Genomic DNA, 23,111 nt, shown 5'->3' on the forward strand with positions numbered 1-23,111 from the left:
CCTAAAAGCTATATACTGCCAGCTGAGTCTGTAAATGATTCACTAAGAAGCAGCTTTTCCTACTTAAATCTGCATCATGCAGACACAGCAGTGATAGGAATATATCTAGTCCTGAGGAAGACACAATGACCATGGCTGATGATTTTGGACACCCTTGCATCATAGAGTAGCTTAATTTTTTAAATTCTGATGCAATAGTTCTAGACTCAGAGATTTAAAAAATACTTTAAAAAGATGATTTTTTTTCTTTGTGAAAATATTGATATTCCCATTTTTTGTACAAATTTTGCTACTAGATAATTAATCAAGTGTTTGGCCTTGTCTTTGTTTAATGTTCTTTTTTAAAAGTTAGTGACAGAGAATTATAGATGGACTACTGCATTAACATATTAACATATTTCATGTTTCTGCCCTTAAGCTTTCTTCACAATTTATATCTACCAGTGTTTCACCTTTAATTCCAACTATTTTACAGGAAAGAAGAAAGTTTGGCCCATTGGGCTGGAATATTCCTTACGAATTTAATCAGGCAGACTTTGCAGCCAGTGTGCAGTTTGTTCAGAACCATTTGAATGATGTGGGTATCAAGCACGGGGTGAACTGGAGCTGTGTTCGCTACATGCTCGGAGAAGTGCAGTACGGCGGCCGCGTAACCGATGACCTCGACAAGGCACTGCTGAACACATACGCAAGAGTCTGGTTTGGAGAGCACATGTTCAGTGAAAAATTTTGTTTCTACAAAGGTTACGTTATTCCAAAAGGCAATACAGTGGAAGACTATCTCCAGCACATAGAGCAGTTGCCAGTGATTGATACACCAGAGGTAAAATATTTTAATATATTAAAGGGAGTTTTTGTCAGATGAATAACTTAATGAGATTTTTGGGGTTTTTTTTCAGAATCAAGTGTGCATAGGTCAAGATTAGCAGGCAGACCGTTATAGCGGGTATTCAGTGTAGATCTGACCAGGAAGAGGTAAATAAGGCCTTCTTCAAACAATTGGAAAAAGTCCCATATTCACAGGTCCTGGTTGTTATGGAGGACTTTTAGCAACCCTAATTATATTCTGGAGGGTTGATACAGCAAGGTTGAAGCATTCTTATCAATGCATATAAAATCCTATTGGAATGCTGTAAAGATGGTGCCAGAGCCTTTTTGATAATATCCAATGAAAGGACAAGCAGCAATGGACATGAATTAAACAGCAGGAAAACCTGTCTGAGAACAAGAGGACAATGTCTTAAGTGAATGTGGTCAAACACTGGAAGAATTTGCCCAGAGATGTTGTGGAGTCTCATCTTTGTAGGCATTGAAATCCCGACTGGACACGGTACTTCACAGCCTGCTCTGTCTGCCCCTGCTTGAGCAAGTGATTTGGATTAGATCAGAGGTCACTTCCAAACCAAACTATTTTGTGATTTCACAGTTCTCTATGGGATTGAGAAGACATGCAATCTCAGAAACAATGAAAGCAAAAAAGCCCTATGGTTTAATTTTGCAAGTTATAATAGGGATCCATTTTGACAACAGAAAGATATGGATGTTGCCATGAATTGATCGGGCAGGGTAGCTCCTGGCTGTAACCAGTTTTACATGACCCAATGTGTGCATATCACAGTGATCACAGTGATTGGAGGATGGAGACTTTCTGCTCCCTCCAGGACAGACACACATGATGGAGTTAGTTAAAACTGAAACAGAAGAGAATGCTCTGGAAAATTGAAACAGAAGCAAATGGTCTGAATTTCTGTCTCATTTCTATTAAGTTGATAAATGCCATTGGAAATATGTTCTATTAAAATTAAATAGACAGAGTGGAACAGAAAAAACTGGTTTTCACTTACTGATAATATGCTGGCTGAGAGGGTGAGAAGTTTCCAAGGTCATAAAATAAGCTTGGAAAGTTCTGAATCCCTGAAGACTGTGAAAGCAGAATGCGAAGGTATTTGTGCCAGCAATGATGCACCTTTTCCAAGTCAGTGTAAATGCAGACATGATAATGCATCTGTGGGATCCATTTGAGCCCAGCTCATGAAGTGGTTCCTATCAGTGTACGAACCTTGGCTCTATCAGGTTTCAGGTGCTGCTTTCAAGGATCTGCTTTTTTAAGCACTTGAGAACCAATCTCACAATGCTGCAATGTATTTTTAAAGTGTTTTGATTCCTGTAAAAAATCTGTATGTATGGTTTGAGGTAGGGGAATTTTACCTTTGGCTTTTATGTAAATAGAAGCAAGTCCAGGAATGCAAACATCTTTTTTGTCCTTCACATTTTCACTCGTTAGGAAGAAAGCTGTGGCTTTCTTCTGTCATTCTTAAATCTGTCAAAATTGCTCATGAAGACCTTTAACCTTTTAATCTCCCAATCTTCTTAGCTTCACAAAGGATACTGTGCTAGTCCAAGCAGTGTATCCTTGATTCACTCCTTTTCCATTTTTAGTTAAGAAAGACTGAATCAGTGTGCTTGCAGTGTCCTTGCTCCTTTGATGAAATTTCATCCTCTGAGCAGAATGAACACTGTCTTCTGAGAAGGGCAGTCAAACTCGGTGTATTGAGCTAGCATGGAGAGGTTTCAGTGGCAGGAGGCTACAGGGGTGGCTTCCGTGAGGAGCGGACAGAAGCTTCCCCCATGTGCAACAGAGCCAGTGTCAGATGGCTTCAGGGCAGACCCACTGCTGGCCAAGGCAGAATCTGTCAGTGGTGGTGGGACGCCTGGGATAATGTATTTATGAAGGATAAAAAGCTGCACATGAACCTTCAGTGAGAGAAAGATGTGAGAATATGTGAGAGGAACAGAAGAAGGAGGGGCAGGAAGTACTCCAGGTGCTGGAGCAGAGATTCCTTCCCAGCCCATGGAGGACCCCCACCCTGGAGCAGGTGGATGCCTAAAGGAGGCTGTGACCCTGTGGAAAGTCCATGCTGGAACAGGTTCCTGCAAGACCTACTCCATCATGGAGAGGAGTCTGTGATGGAGCAGATTTTCTGGCCAAAGCTATGACCGCACAGGTGACCCATGCTGAAACAGTGTTCCTGGAGGTCTGCACCCTGTGAAAGGGACCCACGCTGGAACAGTTCAGGAGGAGCCTATTGGAGAAGTTTATGGAGAACTCTCCTATGGGGGAGGGACTCCATGCTGGAGCAGGAGTAGAGTGGGAGATGTCCTGCTCCTGAGGAGGCAGGAGTTGGAGACAGTGTGTGATGAACTCATCACATATCCTGTTCCCTGCTCCCTGTCTCCCTACAGGAGCAGGAGGGAGAAAGTAGAGAATTTGGGAACGAATGAGGTTAAGTCTGAGAAGAAGAGAGGGGCTGAGGGAAGGTGTTTTAGGGATTTGGTTTTATTTCTCATAATCCTACTCTGATTTGATTGGTCATAAATTCAATTAATTTCCCAAGTCAAGTCTATTTTGTCTGTGATGATAAATGGAGATTGACCTCTCCCTGTTTTTATCTCAGACCATGGACTTTCTGTTGTAACTTCTCTCTCCTGTCCAGTTGAGGAAGGGATGATAGAGTGATTTCAGAGGAGTGTAGAGCTTTAGAAATTGATTTTGATGATTCATAAGGCTGGGAAACCCTGAAAGACAGAATTCAACATTCTCTTTTTAAAGAACATTCCCAGATATTTTGGATCAAAAAGAGTGAGATATTTGGGTCCTTAATTAGTACACAGGATATTCAGAAAACTGGTCCACCCACTGGTTTCTTTTTTCTTTCTTCTTCATGTATCACTTGCATAAAACCATAGTACCAGATCTGTCTCCCATGTCTCCCTTTCTTTGTTAATATTGCTCCAATGTTGAAGTTAGCCCTTGGACTAAGGCTCCATTCACAGATATAGTAGATATTCTTCATGGTGCTAACTTGGGCTATAGTATTGCCACAAAATCTGCTAGAGCAAAACCAAACAAATAAGCCCTCACTGTGCAGGAGAAAAATCAGAAAAGAATGTACCTTCAAATGTGTATTTCCTTCCACATAGAATATGAGTGTAATAAAGTGCATTGATATTTTCTCTTTTTACACCTCTAAATAATCAGTTTGAGTAAACCACTATTTGCAAAACATTAAATCCTATCTGGAATCTACCTTCACGCTATTATAGTTACACCCTTAAATGTGGTATTAGGTCTGTACTTTGTGCTGTTGTAAGGATAAGATTCCCAAGTGGTGTAAATCAGTACAGCTTTGCTGGCTTTGGCAATGGTGCAGCCACTTATATCCCTTGTCCCTGAGTTTCTAGATTTACAGGTGTAACAATATTAAATGGCCCTTTTAATTCCATCCTCAGAGTATATAAATACTGGTTTCTCAAAGTGTCCTCTTGCAATATACCAATTCTAATGTAATGTAAAATATGAAAACTCATTGTATGAAAAAATGTGGAAAATGAGAAACAGAAGATTGCTTGATTTTCTGTTCGGTTTGAGGGCAAGCCTTCCTCACTGTCAGATCAGTGGTTCAAAGTTTGTAAGAGATATGTAATAGCTATAATTAAATGAGGGCTGGTGAAATAAGTCACAGTACATATAATTCCTCCAGGAGAGGAGTTGCAATTGTCAATCTGACAATTACAGACTTACTGATATTTCAGTGGAAGTTTCTGAAAAAGCTATTATCATTCAGACAAAGGGCAGCTTTGCAGTAATTCTGTGCTAGCTGTATCTTAAATAAAATAATTCAATTTCAGAAGAAGTAAGGAGGGGGAAGCTTCATCCAAAATAGCTAAACGATAAAATATCCTAAATATATCACCACCTTTAGGTACTTCAGATGTGGACATTATTTTGGTCACCATGACTTTTGAGCCTAAGAGTCTGAGTAAAATAACATGTTAGGAGTGTTGACTGGTCAGATGATCAGGGGCATCCAGTTGAGCTGGTGCAACAGTGATAGACCCATAGAGACAAAAGAACTGATGCTAAGGGGTCAATTTTCATTTCCAATAGGCTCTAGTCTGAACCAAAGGAAGGGAATCTTTTCACCCCTTGATAGTATTCCACAGCATGATCCTTGTGAAGATAATGAGATCAGTTAAAAAAAACAACCCTCCACGGATATGAATGAAAACACTATTGCATATGCAGCCAATGTTAATGTTTTCATGTAATTCAGGTTAGGTCCTTGGCCATTTAAAGGGGAGAACTTCCACTGACTTGTTCATATCTATTGTTTTATGGAACTGAGAATTTTCTTCCTTGTTTATCCATTTTCATGCATTGTCTCATGTATATAATTAAGAAGAAAAATCACTTTTTTTCCCCACCAATTTTTATACCTTTTACTTTAAGGTATTTGGACTTCACCCTAACGCAGATATAACTTACCAGACCAACCTGGCTAATGAGACATTTAGTACCATAGTGAGCATCCAGCCCAAAGACAGCAGTACTAGAGGGGGAGAAACCCGGGAAGCAGTGGTGCAGCGTCTTGCTGATGAGATGCTAGAGAAGTTACCTCCAGATTATAACCCTCATGAGGTATGTGCTACTTCATAAAACAGATGTTTTATGTATGCATGTATATACATTTGTGTTTATAAGTTTTATTGTGCTTCTTAAATTTAACTGGCATGTGTTTTAAAAAGATCTTAAAATTATGCATAGGGGTTTATAAGTCTGTTTTGGTTCATTATCTAAAATATTCCTATGTCAGAAATATATATTTCAAATGCCACAGTCCACTTAATCAGTCACCTTAACTCAGAAGACCCATTAAAGGCTTCAGAAAGTTCTTGTTTTCCTTAGTAGCTTACAGAAGGAGCCTGGTGCCTCTTTTTGAAATTCTGGTGATCCTATAGTGATTACAGCATTCAATTTGCTTAGTCCCATTATAACACCACCGCAATGAAGAGTGAATTTTACCACTGACCTTTTCATGCTCCAAATTTTTTGGGGTCTGAGCCATAAGAGGTATCTTTGTCAAGCTTTTTTTGCATTTTTAGTTAACAGTCCCATTAAATGGAAAAATCCAGCATAGAGACTCTTACATCAGTTTATAAGTAGGTTCTACTGTCTTGCCGAGTGTTTCATGAACAGTAAATACTTAAAACCTCTATTTCCACTACTTTATTCTTTACAATTCTGTTTTGCATTGATAGTGCTTTTTTTCAACCCCCCAGGTCGTAGTTCAAGCTTGCAAAATGCTCACTGTGAATTACAACTTGCTATGCATGCTGTATTTTCTTCTCTGGCCAACTTAGAAAGTCCACCTTAAGTAACAACTAATAGTCTTGGGGCCCTGGCAATATTTCCTGTCTTCCCTTCTACTATTAATCTCAAATTTAATATGTCTTGTATAAATAGCCACTTTTGTACTGTCATAATTCAGCTTGGAACTTCTCTTTTCATTACCCTGTTGTCAAGCTACTTATGGTCTGCAACATTTTGAGGCGAGGTTTCCTACCATCTATCTCCATGCTGTTGTTTTTCCATCCATCCCTACCTGAGTCTTTCCTTTTTTGTCACCTTCTTATTGAGTCTTAATGACAGTATATAAATAATTTTTTTTAGAATTTGATTAAGAATGGAGTCAGTTTTCCAGTTTTCATATTATTATTTAATAGTGAATAAATATTAGAAATAGAAAATAAAATTAAATCTAGTAAGTGCAATAATAATTCATAATTTAAAAAATGTAATAATTTTCATGTTGGATTTACAGCTATCATTTACACATTAAATTTTTCTCAGTTCTCTTCCCTTGTCCTTCCAATCAGAGTAAAGCTTTTTTATGGAACCAGATTATTCTAGTTTCATTCAGCTCCTTAATTATTTTTTTTTCCATTTACAGTTGCAGTAAAATACTGAATGCCTGGATAGCATGTTTTGTATGTATGCTATTATATGTATTGCCATATTTGTAATATGTGTATTGAGCTAAGTTTTTACAATATATTTGCTAAATCCTCCAAAGGACTATTTCTTCATTCCCTTGTTAAGCTGCCAACTTTTTCCTCCTGAAGAATTTGTAATACTTGGAAAACATCAATAGTACTTACTGCACTTTACATTGTAACCAAAGGGTAGTCTTAACCTCAGGTTTTACCCCTGGGAAATCTATGCAGTACCTTTTAGTCAGGTAAAATGCACAGATACTTGTTTAATCCAAATTTTGCTTCAAAATGGTTTGATCAAATACTGGTTTTTTCTGACATTTGTTCTGTTTAATCTTAGGCTCATTCATTTTCTTTCCCTGTTGGTGTATTCACTAAGATTATGCACACAAACCACACGTAGGGAATACCTCCCCTCTTCAGTCACTTCATCAAGTCCTAGCTTTGGAGACCACCAGTTTTGAAGCCAGGGACTAGTTAAGGGCAAAGGGTGTGAAAGGGTTATTTTGGATGTTCCATCCTTCACTCTTGTCTCTCTCTATTACTGCTGTATTTGAGTATAATGCATACTGTTTCATTTGACTGTATTAAAAAAAATCACCAATTGTTTTCATCTCATCATCAAGCAGTATGACAAACTATTATCTTTTCTCATGGTCTGCCAATCATACATGAGGGGTATTATTTTCTTGTAAGCAATCATCATTACAATGATGCTCAGAATTAACATTTCTTTGCTTCAGTACTGTTTCTCTTACATCTTCTATGAGTTTCAAAGGAAACTTCTTTTATTTTAATTTGCTTGACAGCTGTCCCCTTATGATTCAACCAAGGAGATCTGAGTTTGTACAGAGGATGTGCTGTTGGATCTAGTTCTTTCTTCTGTATTTCTTGTAGATGCATTCTGAGTTCAGTAAGTGTAGATACCACCTCTTCCTGGGGATATCTAATTTTCTAAGGCTCTGTGCATCTTGATCTGTGAATTACACTTTGATTAATCATACCACACCTTTTCTTCAGTCTGCACTACTGATGGATGACACAGTACTTTTCCACAGAAACATCCAAAAATTATGCTTTGTTTCTGTAACATGGCAGTCATTCCTTTGCTCTGACCATCTAGAGAATATCCTCTGTTTGTTTTCCAAGAGTTTTTTATTGCTAATAATGTATTCCTCTGTATATCTCCTTGGCTATCTCAGCTGCACTACAACTTCTACAGATTTTACTTCTGTAATGTTATGAGATTTGGTGTTGTTTCTTCCGGACCCTGATTTTTCAATATTTCTTTCTTCAGTCTGCTTAGTGAATTTACCCTTTGTCTCTTCCTCTGCATTTTAGAATCTGTCTCATTCTCTACATCTTAGAAGTTGATTTGGTCTTTCAAAATCTTCCTTGTAGTGGAATTTCCCTTTCCTGCCATTAGTGCCCAGTTCCATATACTGTGTGTTGCTTATGCGCCAGAAGTGTGGCCACATCTACACAATAAGCAAAAAGAATCTATGTCAAATGTGTTTCTCATCTGAACTGTCACTCCATTATTCTGGAACCTCTTAGAAAGCATGGATATGGCTGGAGTGAACTGTAAAGAAAGCTAAATTTTTAAATGCAGGTTTGCATAAACTGAAAAATGTCCCAAACCCAAATGACTAAAATACAAAATAGAAAAATAATATTATGCTCACTAACATAAAACCAATAATTTAATTGATCAGAATAGAAAAGAAGGGAGAGTTTAGGTATTCTCTGAGGGAAGAAGCAACAGAGTTTGGCAGAAGCTACAATATGGCAAACAGAATTATGCTTGCAAATATAAGGAGTGAAATGGATTATGTAATTGCTTCCTGCATTGTCTGAGGAAAAAAAAAAAAGGAATGAGGTGATTTCTGTTGTTTGTGAATTTAAGTCAACATTTGGTTATTCAGGACATTGTTACATACTAATCAAGCTAATATATATGAAACAAATAAAACCAATATTCTAAATTGCAAGAGTACAGGGGAATGTGTCAGAAAAAGAGTTTATGTGCATGCCTAATTGGAAAAGATCAGAAAAAAGAGGGATATTCATTAGTCCTAGCAGCACAGCTTGCATTTGATTTTAGAATAATATCATGTTCCAGTAATGCCATGACATGTTAGTCTTTGAAAATCTAGGTATAAAGATACTATCAGTGGAGAAAAGGAACAAAAAATTTTGGAAACAATGAAGGTAATTAAAAGCAAATTCTCTTCCGGGAAAGTAGCAGGTGCCTTTGCTACCTTTGATCAGTTCTTGAGGCTCCCTCTAGAAAGCGTGGAGTGAATTTGCACAGAGCTACAACCCCAACAGACTGGGTTAGGGACAGATGGTACCAAAACCAATTATTTGCTGACATTCAGAGCTCCGGATTGTATTTTCTCTTGATACGTTGTGAATCCAGAGAAATTTCAGGCTGTCACAGAGAGGCCTTCATTTCTCAATTATTAGCCTTCGGCAATGACTTCAGTCTCAACAACTTTCAAAACAGGGCAACCATTTTGCCCCATGATATATGCCATGATATATGATATACTTCTTTTGTTGTGCTCTTGTAATGCTTCTCACCAGTCAAGTAACTTACTCAAAAGAGAAGAAGCAAAATGAGTCACCTTTGCATGCTTTCTCAGCCTGTTGTTTGACATGGGTGATGGAAAAGCAAAATAAACCTTCCTCCTGACCTAAAACTGTCCTCATTTTTCACTGAGTAAGAATTCTGCTTTCATGACACCTTTTGCTTCTGGGTCTCGCCTCGCAGGTTGCAGGAGATTAGTGGTAAAATTATTAGGTCCAGTCAGTCTGTGTGAGTGAAGACAGGTGCAAGAATAAATGTCAGCCTGTCACATAGAGAAGTTTACAATGAAAATGATCCTTGCATCTTGAAAAACAGCTTTCTAGGGAATAGCAAGTTGCAGCGGTTTTTTTCCTTAAATATTTTTTATAGTATTGATTTAGCTGTAATTTCTCTAAGGCTATGGCTACATTAGCAAGCACTGCATGGAAATAAGAATTTGTCTGAGGACCCCAGGCCTTCATTAGATATTTTTCTGGGGAAATTGCCTTGGTCTAACTCTAGTATGGGCCTGTAGGCTGAGCCCATTTGTAATTGAAGCACCTTAGAGTCCCTGAAGCACACCTTTTGGGTTAGTTTAATGTGAAGCTAAGACCTTTGTGTGCCTGGAATCTAGCTTTCAGTGCAGGTTTTTGGCTACAAAAAAATCCCCACAAAAATAAAAAATTCAGGGTCTGAACTGAAACACTGACATAGATGATTCTGTAATATGTCTCTGGTTTATTGATCAACACTATCAGATATGGTGATCATTCAGCTCTAGAGCTTCTTCTATTTTCTACGTATTTTACTGTCTGCTTCCCTATGTACTACAAGGAAGGGGTCCTTGACATCCCTCGAAAAGGGCTTTGGCTTATCCATCTACAGAGTGATGGACTTCCCATTTCTGCTGACAAAGAATGTAGCAAGTAACTAAGTCTGATTGAAAATAATAGCATTTACTGAAAACCATAGGCAGTCACTACTACAGAAACTTGATCAATGATCATGGCAGGAATTCAGCAACTGCTTTTCTACTGACAGTCCTATGAAGTATGTGCTGACAAAAAACTGGTGACCTGAGAACAGTTAAGAAATATGCATAAAGGAATCTGACACAGTAGATATATGCATTGCAAAATCATGTAGGCAAAGCTATTATGATTTTAGTAGCTCCTTTCTTAAATCACATTGTTTTATGTTAGATGATAGCTGTTTGCATAATGAAAAGGGGGTGTTCTAAGTGGGCTTTATGGAATTAGTATATTAATCTCAGAAAAGCTATTTTGGTTAATGAGTTTAGTGTTTTGAGGTTTTTTTCTGAGTCGGTATCCATATTTTTATGTCCTAATAAATAGAGCACAGGATGTAAGACATCTTATTGCTTGATAAGAAGAATCCTGATACAAAACTAGTTAATCATACTCAGTGCTTGCACTTGAAATAAATCTTAGCAACAAGATTTCCAAGAAATGCACTATGTTATACCCAGTAAATCTCACCATAGATCAGGACTGATTTGTATACAATACAGTAAGAACTATGTAATTTTTTTTTTCAGTTTTGATATCTGGCTATGCTTGGTGCTTCAGACTGAGTGCTGTGAGCATATCTAGGTTGTATTAGCAAATTTCTGCTTTATTGGTTAGCTCCATTATTCAACACATTATGGGTATTTTTGTAGGTGCCTGAAAGTAAATCAGAAGAATGTGCAAGTTCTGAGAATTCACTAGTTAAATTGTACAATTATCAGCACAGTAATATTTTAGAATCTTTATTTCATGTCCTCTTTGTAGATTCATAAATATTAATATTTTGGAAAATAGCCTCTTTAATAGCATCTCCCATACAATTTTTCCTCAAATGGGAGAATTCTTCCTCTAAATGATTCCCAGAAGGAACACATGCTTTGTATACTAGAAATAAAAGTGTGTTTCTTATTTAAAGGATAAAATGCATAGAATATATTCTGTGTAATTCCTTTCTTATTAGTGGCGTGCACTAGACTTCTAAGTATTTTGAAAAAATAAATCAAACTTTTCTACTTTTTGTCAAGAAGCAAAATTACCAATTGCTGTGAATTTTTCAGAAAGCAGAGGTTTTCCCTGGATTTTGTACGAAATAATCAGAATGCTTCATTGTGTGGATTGCCCAAAAACTTTATTGCCTCAGCTCTAGTCTTGTAATAGCTGATTTAAGTATTTTTTTTCTCTTTCACAGGCAGGACGCATTAACTCAGTCTGTAAAATGTACTGTCACACTGCAAAACATTAGCATAATTGGCTGGCACCTATTTCTTGGACATTCTGTCTGACAAATCCATGGGTCCTTGTGATTAAAATATGATGTATAACCTTGCTGATAACCGTCTCCCAAGGAGAATAGCATAGAAAGTTGAGAAAAAGTATTTTATTTGACTTGGGGTTGAAATTCAAGATTTGGAAATTGCCAAAGCATTTGCATATTTATACTAATGATTTTAACTACTCATCTGCTGTATGATATTCATCTTGCAGAAATTTGCCATTCATAGTTATAATGAAATCTTATTAATATTTATTATTTGTATAAAATGTATACATAAAAATGTATACAATGAGATATATGAACTTTTGGCTTTCTAAAAGTGGGGTACAACTCTTGTAAGTCTGAAAAATCAAGAATTCTGGTACTGTATGGGGTGTAGGCACCATGATTTTTGCAGGTGCCATTAAGCCCTCTCTCATGCACTGCAGTATACATTCATCTTTGATATACATAGAACATGCAGTGCATGTCTGAAGCACATTCCATGCACATCATATGCAAAAGCGAGACAGGGAATGCTATTGCTGCTCTTATTATGACATGTCCTTAACCAACACAGACAACTGATTCGGTTTTGAAAATATTCTCTGTTGAATTTGAGAGAAACTGTTATCCTTAAAAACTAAAAAGGCCAAAGGCTTCTACTTGCAAAATGGTGCACATAATGGTGTAACAGATTTCTGTGGCATCTGTATTATTTCTGGCAATCTTTCCTCTCTAGTAATGTATCCATGAGCATCTTGCCTTATGAACAAGTCACATGCTACCGAAAGTAGCATCTTTTACATATCATTGTGCTTGTTAAGTGGAACTCCATTTGTTGCATTATTTCAGCTCAGCAGGGCAAGAAAAAGTGAGAAAGTTCACCCAGCACAATTTGGAAATACAAAGAAGTTACCATCAAACAGTGCTTTTGTATAGCATGTGGGTTTATTTTAAGATCTAAGACCCTACAGCCTAGAAAGGACAGAAGGAACTGCTGTGTCCCTTCAAAAAGAGGGAACTTTTCCTTCTTAGAATGATGGAGGAGCTCGTTCTGGTAAGCTAATGAGTCACAGTGTGCTAAATCTTACAGTTGGCACAGGACTTGAATGGCCATCTGTTACTAAAATGTTTCTTTTCTGAAAATGTTTTTGCTTTCAAGAATTATTGCATGGGAAACAGGAGATTAGATTTTATAGTCATTGCACTATTCTTTTTTAGGTGAAAGCCCAGCTTCAAAAGATGGGAGCTTTTCAGCCCATAAACATATTTCTCCGTCAAGAAATTGATCGGATGCAACTTGTTATATCCAGAGTTCGAGCTACACTGACTGATCTCAAATTGGCCATTGATGGTAAGCTGCAATATCAAAAATTTTAATTAAGGTGCAATATTTATTACTAGCAGTTGCTTATATCATAAATAAATATTTCTCCTCATTTCCTTACTTTCTCTTCTGTTCCCTCCCTCACACAGTTGTTCTCTTTTTCTCTCTCTTTATCATGTGACCACTAATTCTAGTCCTTAAAGTCTCCTGATTGCATCTCTAAGGACACTCTACATAAATTTATTCTGCATGCATGTGCTCCAGGATAGCAGTTCGTGTCCCTCAGCACTGCTTCACTTCTGTGATTCTCTCTAGGATCCTACAGAGCTCACAGGAGCTGAATTGTGTGATTAAGTCCACGGGTCATGTACCAGAGTCATTTATGAAATTAAGCTGAGACATAATGATATAGAACAAGGTAGAAGTGTTGCTGCTAAGTAATTGAGAGACAGGGAACTCAGGAGGCAAGGTGATAAATTCTCTAATTTAAGATGAAATCTGACATTTTTGTGAAACTGGTTATACCAAATGGCTTGCCTCTAAAAGGAAGCTGAAGTGAGTGGCAGTGTCAGTCAAAAGAGAGAGAGACACACACTTCTTTTAGGCATCACAGGAGGCAGTAAGCAGCACTCTGTATCTCTCAGAGACAGGAGCATTTGGCTGAAAGTGAGCAATGGTGAATGAAGTTAAGATAAACCAAGAGTAGAGGCAACTAGTAGCAGATGGAAAATTTGATCAGAAAAGGAGTGAGGAAAAAGAAGGGATAATGATGTTGCCGTCTGCTTTTTGTTTTCACTTCCTATTTCACTCATCTGCAAGAGTTGAAATACCCAGGAAGGAAAGTGTACTGCTGCTGAGCCAAGCTTCTTGAATTAGCAAATCAAAATGAAGCAGGAATGGGGTTGATTCCACTGGCAAAGCTCTCACCCAAGTCTGCTGGTCTCTAGCAAAGAGGCAGAAATATCTGAGACAGCAAACTGTCCTCACAAGGAGCAGGTCAGAATGCCTCAGAATTAGTCCCTTCTGACATAGCTGACAGGATGACTGTAATCTGTCTTACTGGTGTTCTGACAATGTCTTTCATGAGGGGAGATTTTTTAAAATTTGTATTTTTATTATGTAAGTATCAAAAGGAATTTTTTTTTCCTATCATTTGTATGATATAGTAAGACAACAATACCTGCTTCAGAAACCCCATGCTTATAATCTGAATCTACGAAAGAGGTTCATAAATGTGTCCAAGGCTAATAATCTTTCATATCCTGTAATAACATATGCAAAGATCAAGGTGGAAGAAACAATTGTCCTCTCTTCCTAGGCTGAAAGTTCCCTTTTATATGTGCATAGAGTTCTTTTTCAAGTAACTAAAAAGAATATTTTCCATCCAAGAAAGTGTTAATCTTTCCTTGATTTTGACAGATATATTTAAATTCTCAAAATGTATAATATTCTGCAGAGGGGTGGATGAGTAACATAATTTATTTGCACTTCACATTCACTTCCAAAGCGGGTGCAGTCCTCTGCCAGATGTTTAATCAAGTTAATGCTGTAACTTTTATGCAATTCTCTAAAACATAATTTCTTATGTACAGGCGAGTTAAATATAGTGAAAAATGGCTCTGAAAACAAAATTGAATGTATAGTTAACTATAACAATTAATGGCTTCTTGCATGTTCATGCTATATCAAGTGAATATGGTAGACTGTTAACTAGGGGATAGAAAGAACATTTAGGCACTCTACCTCAGCAAAAGGGAAAACCACAAACTGTCTCATACTAGATTCTCTCCCAAAACTAGTCAACTGCAGTCTCAGGTCATCTGAGGTGCTTCATTTTCTTTACAATGAGGAAAACTGATGTGCCTGCTTTAGGAGGTTGTGTCATTTTTGGCATCTGCCCTGCTCATGTATCTGGCTCTGGCTTCACAAACTTGTTAAGGCCCCAGCACCCACTTTTAGCAGACCTAAAATTTCAAATCAATTTGGTGTTCAAGAACAAAGCGTGTCTTTAGGTTGTGAAAGGAAGCCTGAATATCTGATTCTGCAGTTTGGATGTGAATGGATGGACCTTGTTATTTTGATGTTGCTCACCAAATTACATTTGAGATGATGTAAAGCCCTCCTCAGGGAGAGCCCAGGTGCAGCTGAACATGAGGGATGTAGAAGGAATTTTCAGACACAGTTTTGTCCCTCCATCCAGAGGGCAGATTAAGCAGTTCAGCTTTTGGGAGGGGTGAGGATGCTCAGCATGTGTCCAATATGTTTGTTGGCAAATATGCCCCAGAAGCTTGCATCTCCACCAATAAGCTTTGCTGCCCAGAGGGATACTTTTTCTGGATCAAATTGTAGTAATTAGATTGTAGCTGCACTTTGTACTCTCACTTATGTCCCAGCCATTACTTCTGCTTTAATTACTTATTGATTGCCCAAGGTTTATTTCACAGTTGGCATAATACAGAGCTTCACCATAAATCAGAAAACGGCAGTGATGGTTGCCCTCTTGAGTGCCCTAAATAAAAGCCATGTTCCAAACAGAGAAAACTTTTCAGAGACAAGGAGAAGTAGGACATGGGGTTTGCACCAAAAGTGCCACATCTTAATGCATTATGAGCAGCAGATCTTGAGCCCCTGTCAGAAGATGACCATTCTTTGTAGGGCATTATCCAAGATGTAGAGCTCCAGCGTGCTTACCTCCTGCCTCTGGCAGTGTAGAGGCCTCTGGCACAGAATGCTAATCCCCCACTCTTTATTGTAAAGTGGGTACTTGAAATCCCCTCTCCCACTAGTGAAGATAGCATCTCTAAATGCAATAAAATCTAATGACCCATCCAGTTATTCCTAGCCTTTTAGTTTGTTTGTTTGTTTGAATGTGGCCTGTCTGCAAGATTTTGTGGGGTTGTCTTTATATCTCCATACACTGAATAAGAGTGGTAAGCATTTTGATGCCTTTTCTTGGTGAAGTAAGTGAGAAGAGAGATTCTGTGGGAGTGTTTTCCATGAATGAAGTGGAACATACTTTTAGTAGCACTGAAAGTGGGTATTGAATCCTTGGCAGTGGAAATAAGCTCAGCTTTTAGTTTGATTTTAATCCTTATTCTTTTTAACCCACTTATTTAAGGGCTTCTTGTGAAAGAAAAAATGGTTGACTCATTTACTTATATCTAGGTTCTACTTGGATCATAAAACTCCATTCACTTGGTTCTGATTTCTGGTACCTTACAGCTTTGTGTTTTCAAACCAATCCTGGGGAATTGCCTAAATTGCCTACTTGAACATCTGAGAAGCCTTGGATTTTTTTATCTTTGCATATTATATATATATATGCCACATGGTCACAGAACTCCCACTGCTATTTGTACATATTTGCAGAGTTAGGAGAGAGAAGTCCTGTCCTGATAACACATTTCCTGAAAATACAGTTCTTCTATGGCAATGTAGTTCTACATATGTTACAGGGGTTACGTGGGGTTTTTATGTCATCTACACAAGCTCGTGTGTGAAGCCCAAGGTAAAGATTCACTGCTTTTTTACAACTCAGAACACCATGACGTTGAAAGTAGCATTTGTATCATGATGCTGCAAGGAATTTCTGTTAATTTTATGTAGCACCTTATAAGAGGGATATAAATGAAGATCAAAAGAGTCAAAAGTGGTAACTTTCTTTTAACCTACATGGTGAAAAAGTGAAGCTTAGGAAGCTAGTCTTGCCAGAGTGCACAGGAAAGGTAATTTCCCATGAAAGGAAGAAGTATGGACTCATTCCCCCTGTTTGGCTAAGTTCTGTTTTGACTCATAATGGTATAAGACTGCTAACACTAACAGTTTTAGTTTGCTGACAGTGGTAATAGAATTCTGAACTAAAAGATCTTGAGCTCTTGCCTACTAAGTTCTACTGTGTGTGTGTGTGTGTGTGTGTGTGTGTGTGTGTGTGTGTGTGTGTGTTTGTGTGTGTGTGTATGAGGGATTCATCACTTTTGGGTGAGGATTTTATTTGAAAATGATTAAGAGCACTCAGTAAAGACATTAATGGAATGTAACAATGGGGAGATCATTTGAGAAATGAAGGGGATGAGTCTAGTGTGTCTTGTGGTAGTTACTCTTGGCTCAGCAGCTATCATCCATTATTTACTTCTCATCCTGATAAGAATGCCAAAATGACTCCTGTTGTCTTTCACAGTGTGGCACATCATTTCTGAACTTCTTAATAGGTGTTACATATGCTTGCCGTGATGCTGGCCAGGACAACTGTTTAGTGAAACACATTGCATATTAAGGACAAACTACAGAAGAGAGTTTATTTGCCTGTTGTGTTGCTCTAGTTCATGGCAGTGATTTGTATGACTTTTTTCCTAGAGTTGTGTGTGGATTTTCATCTTCAAATTACAGCTTTAAACTTTTTATTTTCAGTCTTTTGATGGAAAGGACTCTTCAGCCAAGAGCATTTAGTACTGGAGATGGTAAACTTTCATAACAATTTACTTTCAAATTGCCATCTTTCTGACTGAAGGATTTAGCTATTGAAGAGAATCTAGGATTTTTGTGTTCTTCTATATGAAATATTGCACACTACTCAAGTTTCTTAGTCCCTCTCATCTCTCCTGACTTGAAGAATTAAATCAGAAGATTCTGCACCAGAAAAAATAGGTGGGAAACAAAGAGAAAACAAAGCAGGGGCAAAGGTTAGATGCAGCTGGAGAGAATACCAGTCTACAAGTAAAACATGGAGAGAGTGTTGTGCATTGCAGCTCTCAGCTGCCTGTTTTCCTGTTCTAGAGATGGAACAAAAGAAAGTGACAAGATGTTGAGGGGCCTTGGGATTAAAACAGTGTGGTGGAGTTAAATGAGCTTTTGAGAACTTCCTGGGAATTACCTCTAAATACTTAAGTGCCCAAGTACTGCAAGTGAAGAAAAAGAAAAATACCCAAAGAACTGCCTGAAGCAAAGCAGGTGACTTCTACCAGCACTGCAGTGATGGTCACAGAGCCAGCAGAACCATACTAAATCTGGCGGGGAAAAAAAAATAGTTTTATGTATGGGAAAGCATACATTAACTTTTATACCTTGTGCCTTTGGGTGGAATAATTAAAAAACCTTTGGAGAAAACACAGGCAAGTGTTAGCTGCTGCCACATGGCAGAAAGAGAGGAAAACTTAGGAAGTTATAAACAAGTTGGTATTTTCCTTTCAATATGTTTGTTCAGCATAGAAGATGGAGTTGGAGCCTGGTGGTGGAGGCAAGGTGTGACTGCTTCAAGAACAAAGTGAGCTGTTTGGGAGGCAAACTTGGGTGGGGATTAAAGGCTGAAAAGGTCAGCTTCTGGGGCTGCAGCTGGGACAGTCAATAATGGATTGATGCTTTCACTGAGCTTTTTCCTCTGCACTGTTCAGGCTAGCTTAACAGATGCAGTGTCTAGCAAGTATTGTCCTCCAGGGCTAGTCTCCAATTTTATTGTAATGATATCAGCTATTGGCAAACTGTACTTGATGGGGAAAGTAGCTTTTTCTCATCTCATTTGTATCCTACATAATTATTCTTGATACTTGTGATTTACATTCTGTGCCTGTGGGAAAAGAATCAGTCAGTGGACCAAGGCTTTCTTTGGTTTATGCTGGAATATGAAGTCCTTCCTTTGTTCTTAACTTTAGCTACTCATTTAAATGAGATATGCAAGTTTCTTAGTCCAGATAGACACTTTCATAAATGTGAAATTCAAAACAGATCAAAATTTTGTAAATTCCAGTTTTCAGATTTAGTTTGTGGGAGGCATGATAGTGAAAAGGGTCAACTCCAAGAAATAATGCAAGCTCCTGATGTAGTCTATTCAAAGCATTGTATCTGTTGAATGGATCACCCTAAAACCAAATCCCTTTAAAAGAACAGACTATTTACTTTAATTACCAATAAAAATGAATTATCCTCAGAACTGAGAAGATTTATTTGGGTTATTCCCTGCTCAGCAATAGGATAGATTTAGATGCGGTTTTGAAGTGAGATGGTATAAATTTAAGGCAACCAAAAAGGGGAATCCTCATTTCCAAACTGTGTATACTGTGCAAGCAGTGTGGATATAGTAGATATTATTTTTGAAGTATGGAAAAGCCCTCTTTTCTTTAACTGACCTGACCATCAGTCATTTTCCGATGGGCTTTATTCCATTCAAGAAAAGTAATGTCATGGAGTGACCCCCCAAAATAACCAAGTTATAAACAGTTGGCCTGTCTGATTCATAGAGCATTTGAGCCTGTCATGTTAAGTTCATAGGACGTTCAGTCTCTTCATATAGTACAGTACTCTGAGGTTCTTGGAAGTTAAATATGAGAAGCCTATGGCATTGTACTACTTATTCAATTTAACAAAAATAGTTTTTCAAATACCCGTACCACTTTTGCCCAGAAAGATAGCATGATTTTTCTCCAGTGGTACTGGTTTTATTTCTGACGATTATTTTATTTTGTGAATTATTTTTATTTTGATCAGAGTATTCTGGCTGCAGGAATGCATCCCAACGCCCACAGATGCCATTTAGTGCTGAAATTCAAGCACTGGATGCCTACTGCCAGAGAGGACACCCCCTCACTAGGAATATTTGTGCAGATATATGGGCATGGCCTGAGCTGTGAACATACCTCATCCTCAAGAACACTCTGGCTTAAGGTTCCCAACAGCTGCTCTGAGTCATAGCAGGCAGACATCCTAAGGGATTTCACAACGCTTCAGGGCAGGGACTGGTTGTATCTCACTATTAGAAAAGCTCCAGCCTGCACAGAAGAACAGAGAAAGAAAGGAGAAAGTTGAATGTATCAGCCTGAAAACAAGGAATAACCAGAGCTGAAAGAGTTCTTTCTTTCTCAATTCAATAGTAGTGATCCCCAGGGCTAAACCAAGAAGTTCCTCACTTGTTTTGTGTCCTCAGTATGGTTGCTCTGAAGTTGGAGATTTCAAGACTTTTCCCCTCACTTCTTGTGTCTCTATAAGGTGAATAAAGCATTTGTAATAACTACATTTTTCTAAGCAAAGTGGAGAAGACATGAAGTGGCTTCTTTCTTAAATGTTGGTTCTCTTGGTTATATATTAGAGAAGATTAATACCCAAAGAGAAGGTTCATTAACTTTGTTATAGAAGTCTCTTAGCTACCCCAGAATGTGATTCTGAGCCTGACTACAAAGAAGGATAGATGGTATTTTTTAATATTTACAGTTTTGTAAAAGTTAATGATTTTCTCAAAGAATTTGAGACGTGCATATAAATGGAAAGAGATCACTCATTATCTGCTGGAAGTAATCAAGGCCTATTTGCCATTTATATATTGTAGAAAGCACTAAATTTGCACACAGTGCTATAGGAATGTTAAGGTTGTAACACTGTATTCTTCAAAATTAAGCTGGTGCTTGGTTTCCAAATACTCTTTCCTCCCCCTCAACTGAAGCCCTGTCAACCTCAGTGGAAGGAAGGGGTTTGAAATGCCTTCTTTTTACAGGCCACATTTCCTTATGGGTATGTTTACATGGACCAATGCATTTTTGTTTGGTGGAAGCCACTTAATTCTGTTTGGTATCTCATGTTGTCCTTGTGGCAACTACAGCAGCTGTGTATGTGAGGATACATTGAACTTTAGTTTTATATGAATATTTAATCAAAGTTGGGGTACCAGGCCAGTTTGTATAAGAGAATAACAGCACCAGTTTCTGGAACAGAGAAGTCATCTTGAGGCATGGCCCTGTGCCAGATCCCAGTACTGTTGAGAGTACATAAGATGTAGGAACTTCTAGCACGTGGAATTGAATGAGTGCCATTGCAAAATCACTGTCTTAGTAAACGCCAACATTCTAGTGGAGAGAACAGCACTATGCATGGAAGACGTGAGTATGCATTGCCAAAAAAATAAATCTTGCCTCTAGCTTTTTTCTACCTACTACTTTCCCACTGAGAATCTTGATAATGGAAATGTACAAAGTTTTCATTAATAACAGTGAATTTCATGAATATAATCACTGCCAGTACATGCTTAGGCTATAGATGAGTTACACAGTGTATCTCTATCATTGATCATGCATGTAGGATCCATTAGAATTTATAAAAAAGTTTTCAATGATTAATCACTTTCCAGACACGCTGTGAATATAATGAATATAAATAATGTGTATAAGGGAGAAGAAGTTGTTTAAGAAACATATCTTTGTTTCTGATCAAAACAACAGAAGAAACATCATTTATCTTATCGCCTTTAGCTTTGAATCAAGGCTTATAATTTTGAACAAATTAACTGCAAACAGATAAGACTGCAGTGCTACAGGTGTGCAATTAAGGCACAACAAAAGAGGTTTTATTAGACTCGGAATATCATTTGGAAGTTTTAATTGCCTTTGCAAGCTAGGGGAAAGTTCATTCTGAACATTTTACATATCTTCCAGGAACCATGATTATGTCAGAAGAATTGCAAGATGCTTTAGATAATATTTATGATGCTAGAATTCCAAAACTGTGGTTTAGGATTTCCTGGGAGTCAACTACCTTAGGATTTTGGTTTACTGAGCTTCTTGAGCGAAACCAGCAGTTCAGCAGCTGGCTGCAGGATGGCCGTCCAAACCAGTTCTGGATGACAGGATTCTTTAATCCACAGGTAAGATTGCCACGTTGGGCTTTATAACTTTTGAGTTGCAGTTAAATTGGACCCTTGGAGAACTTCAAGTTGATTTAATATTTACTATGTGAAGTCACAATTAATAATTTATATTAATTTTTTAGCATAAATATAAGATAAAACATCTTCACTATCTACTGAAGAAATTTTTGCTAGAACAAAATAATGCTCCTGAAATAATGAAATACATATTTTGGCTGCTTTAATTATAGTGAGGAAATTAGGTAAGTACATGCTTTCACATTTCAACTTAATCTTCCTTTTATTGCCTCTTCTGTTACACTAATTGGTTTTTTATTTATTGCATGAAACACCTTCTGAGTACAAAACGAGATAAGTTCCAGAACTGTGATATAGGAAGAAGAGATTTGGACTTGGTTCTCTATCCTTGCAAATCAGTTCCTTGAAATGGAAGGGTTGTTATTCATACCACTCCAGAATTGTGCCAGACATGGTCTGCAGAGACATATAAAAAATACAGCCTCTTGTCTGCACCATCTAAAATAAAAAACCTGGCATGAAATGAAACACAAAAAAGGGAACAGCTGAGAGCAGAGTTAAAAGAAGTAAAGTATACATACCTAGATGATGTGTAGTTTCTTTGCAGAGCTATCCACATTCATTAAAGCTTTTTATGATTCACAGATGTTTGTGGGAAGTGTGAGTTGTGGAAATGAGTCATTGTGAGAGTATCCAGCCAACAGGTTTCTATGAAGCCTTAGGAAAGAGCTATTTTAAAGATCTATTTTAATCTCAGTACTTGTTAGCAATGCAAAAGCTAGCTTAAACAGCTGCCTAGAATAGAGAAAGCAACAGTGGCAGATATTCTTCAGGACTACTGCTGGGAAATATCCATCTATCATATGTCCTGTGCATGTCAGCTGTCTGCTGGTTACAACTTTATAGCATGGAAGGGGGCTCACTGAGTCCCTGAGCAAAGGGTTCTCAAGAATGAGGGAGAGGAGTAGGATTCTAATAAAATAATTATGCTTCCACATTTGGTTTGCTAACAACATGCTGATAGCAGCATTCTAAAATACTTCAAAGTAACTTTTGCAGTGATCAGGCTGGATGCAACCCTAACAAACAGGCTTTTGGCTGTGCTGGTGTTTGCTTTTGCACTAGAGATGAACAAGAGCTGATAGAGATTTTGTACTGGACATTTCAGCTGGCTTTTTTTGTGCTCTGGGGTTGTGTCAGTTCTGAAATTTTGCCAGCCCAGATAGGGCATCCTACATTTTTTTGGATCAAAATAGCTGGATTTCTGAAAAGAGCTGCCAAATAATCAGTGTAAAATGTCCCCAAACAAATTGTGATTTAATAGACTGTAGTAAATGAGAAAGCCTCTAGAAATACAAAAATTACACACTTCATAACCCCTAGTTCTTAAAGTCCCTAAATACATGGTGTGCAGAGATTAAAAAAATTATTTGTGCTGACAATCACAAGCT

At 37.8% G+C, this 23,111-nt stretch overlaps 1 protein-coding gene across 1 annotated transcript in view; it reads left to right on the top strand.

Moving 5' to 3' along the window:
* LOC111925299 (dynein axonemal heavy chain 5-like) overlaps nucleotides 1–23,111 on the top strand; it is a 152,215-nt gene that overhangs the window by 123,431 nt on the left and 5,673 nt on the right. Inside the window, exons 72-75 of the mRNA XM_023921726.2 lie at nucleotides 476–823; nucleotides 5,291–5,479; nucleotides 12,914–13,046; nucleotides 21,431–21,639. Of these exons, the coding sequence (XP_023777494.2) occupies nucleotides 476–823; nucleotides 5,291–5,479; nucleotides 12,914–13,046; nucleotides 21,431–21,639 (879 nt within the window). The remainder of the gene's footprint in view (nucleotides 1–475; nucleotides 824–5,290; nucleotides 5,480–12,913; nucleotides 13,047–21,430; nucleotides 21,640–23,111) is intronic.

The sequence above is a fragment of the Cyanistes caeruleus genome, chromosome 1 (assembly GCF_971803275.1).
Source record: "Cyanistes caeruleus chromosome 1, bCyaCae1.hap1.1, whole genome shotgun sequence".
NCBI lineage: Eukaryota > Metazoa > Chordata > Aves > Passeriformes > Paridae > Cyanistes > Cyanistes caeruleus.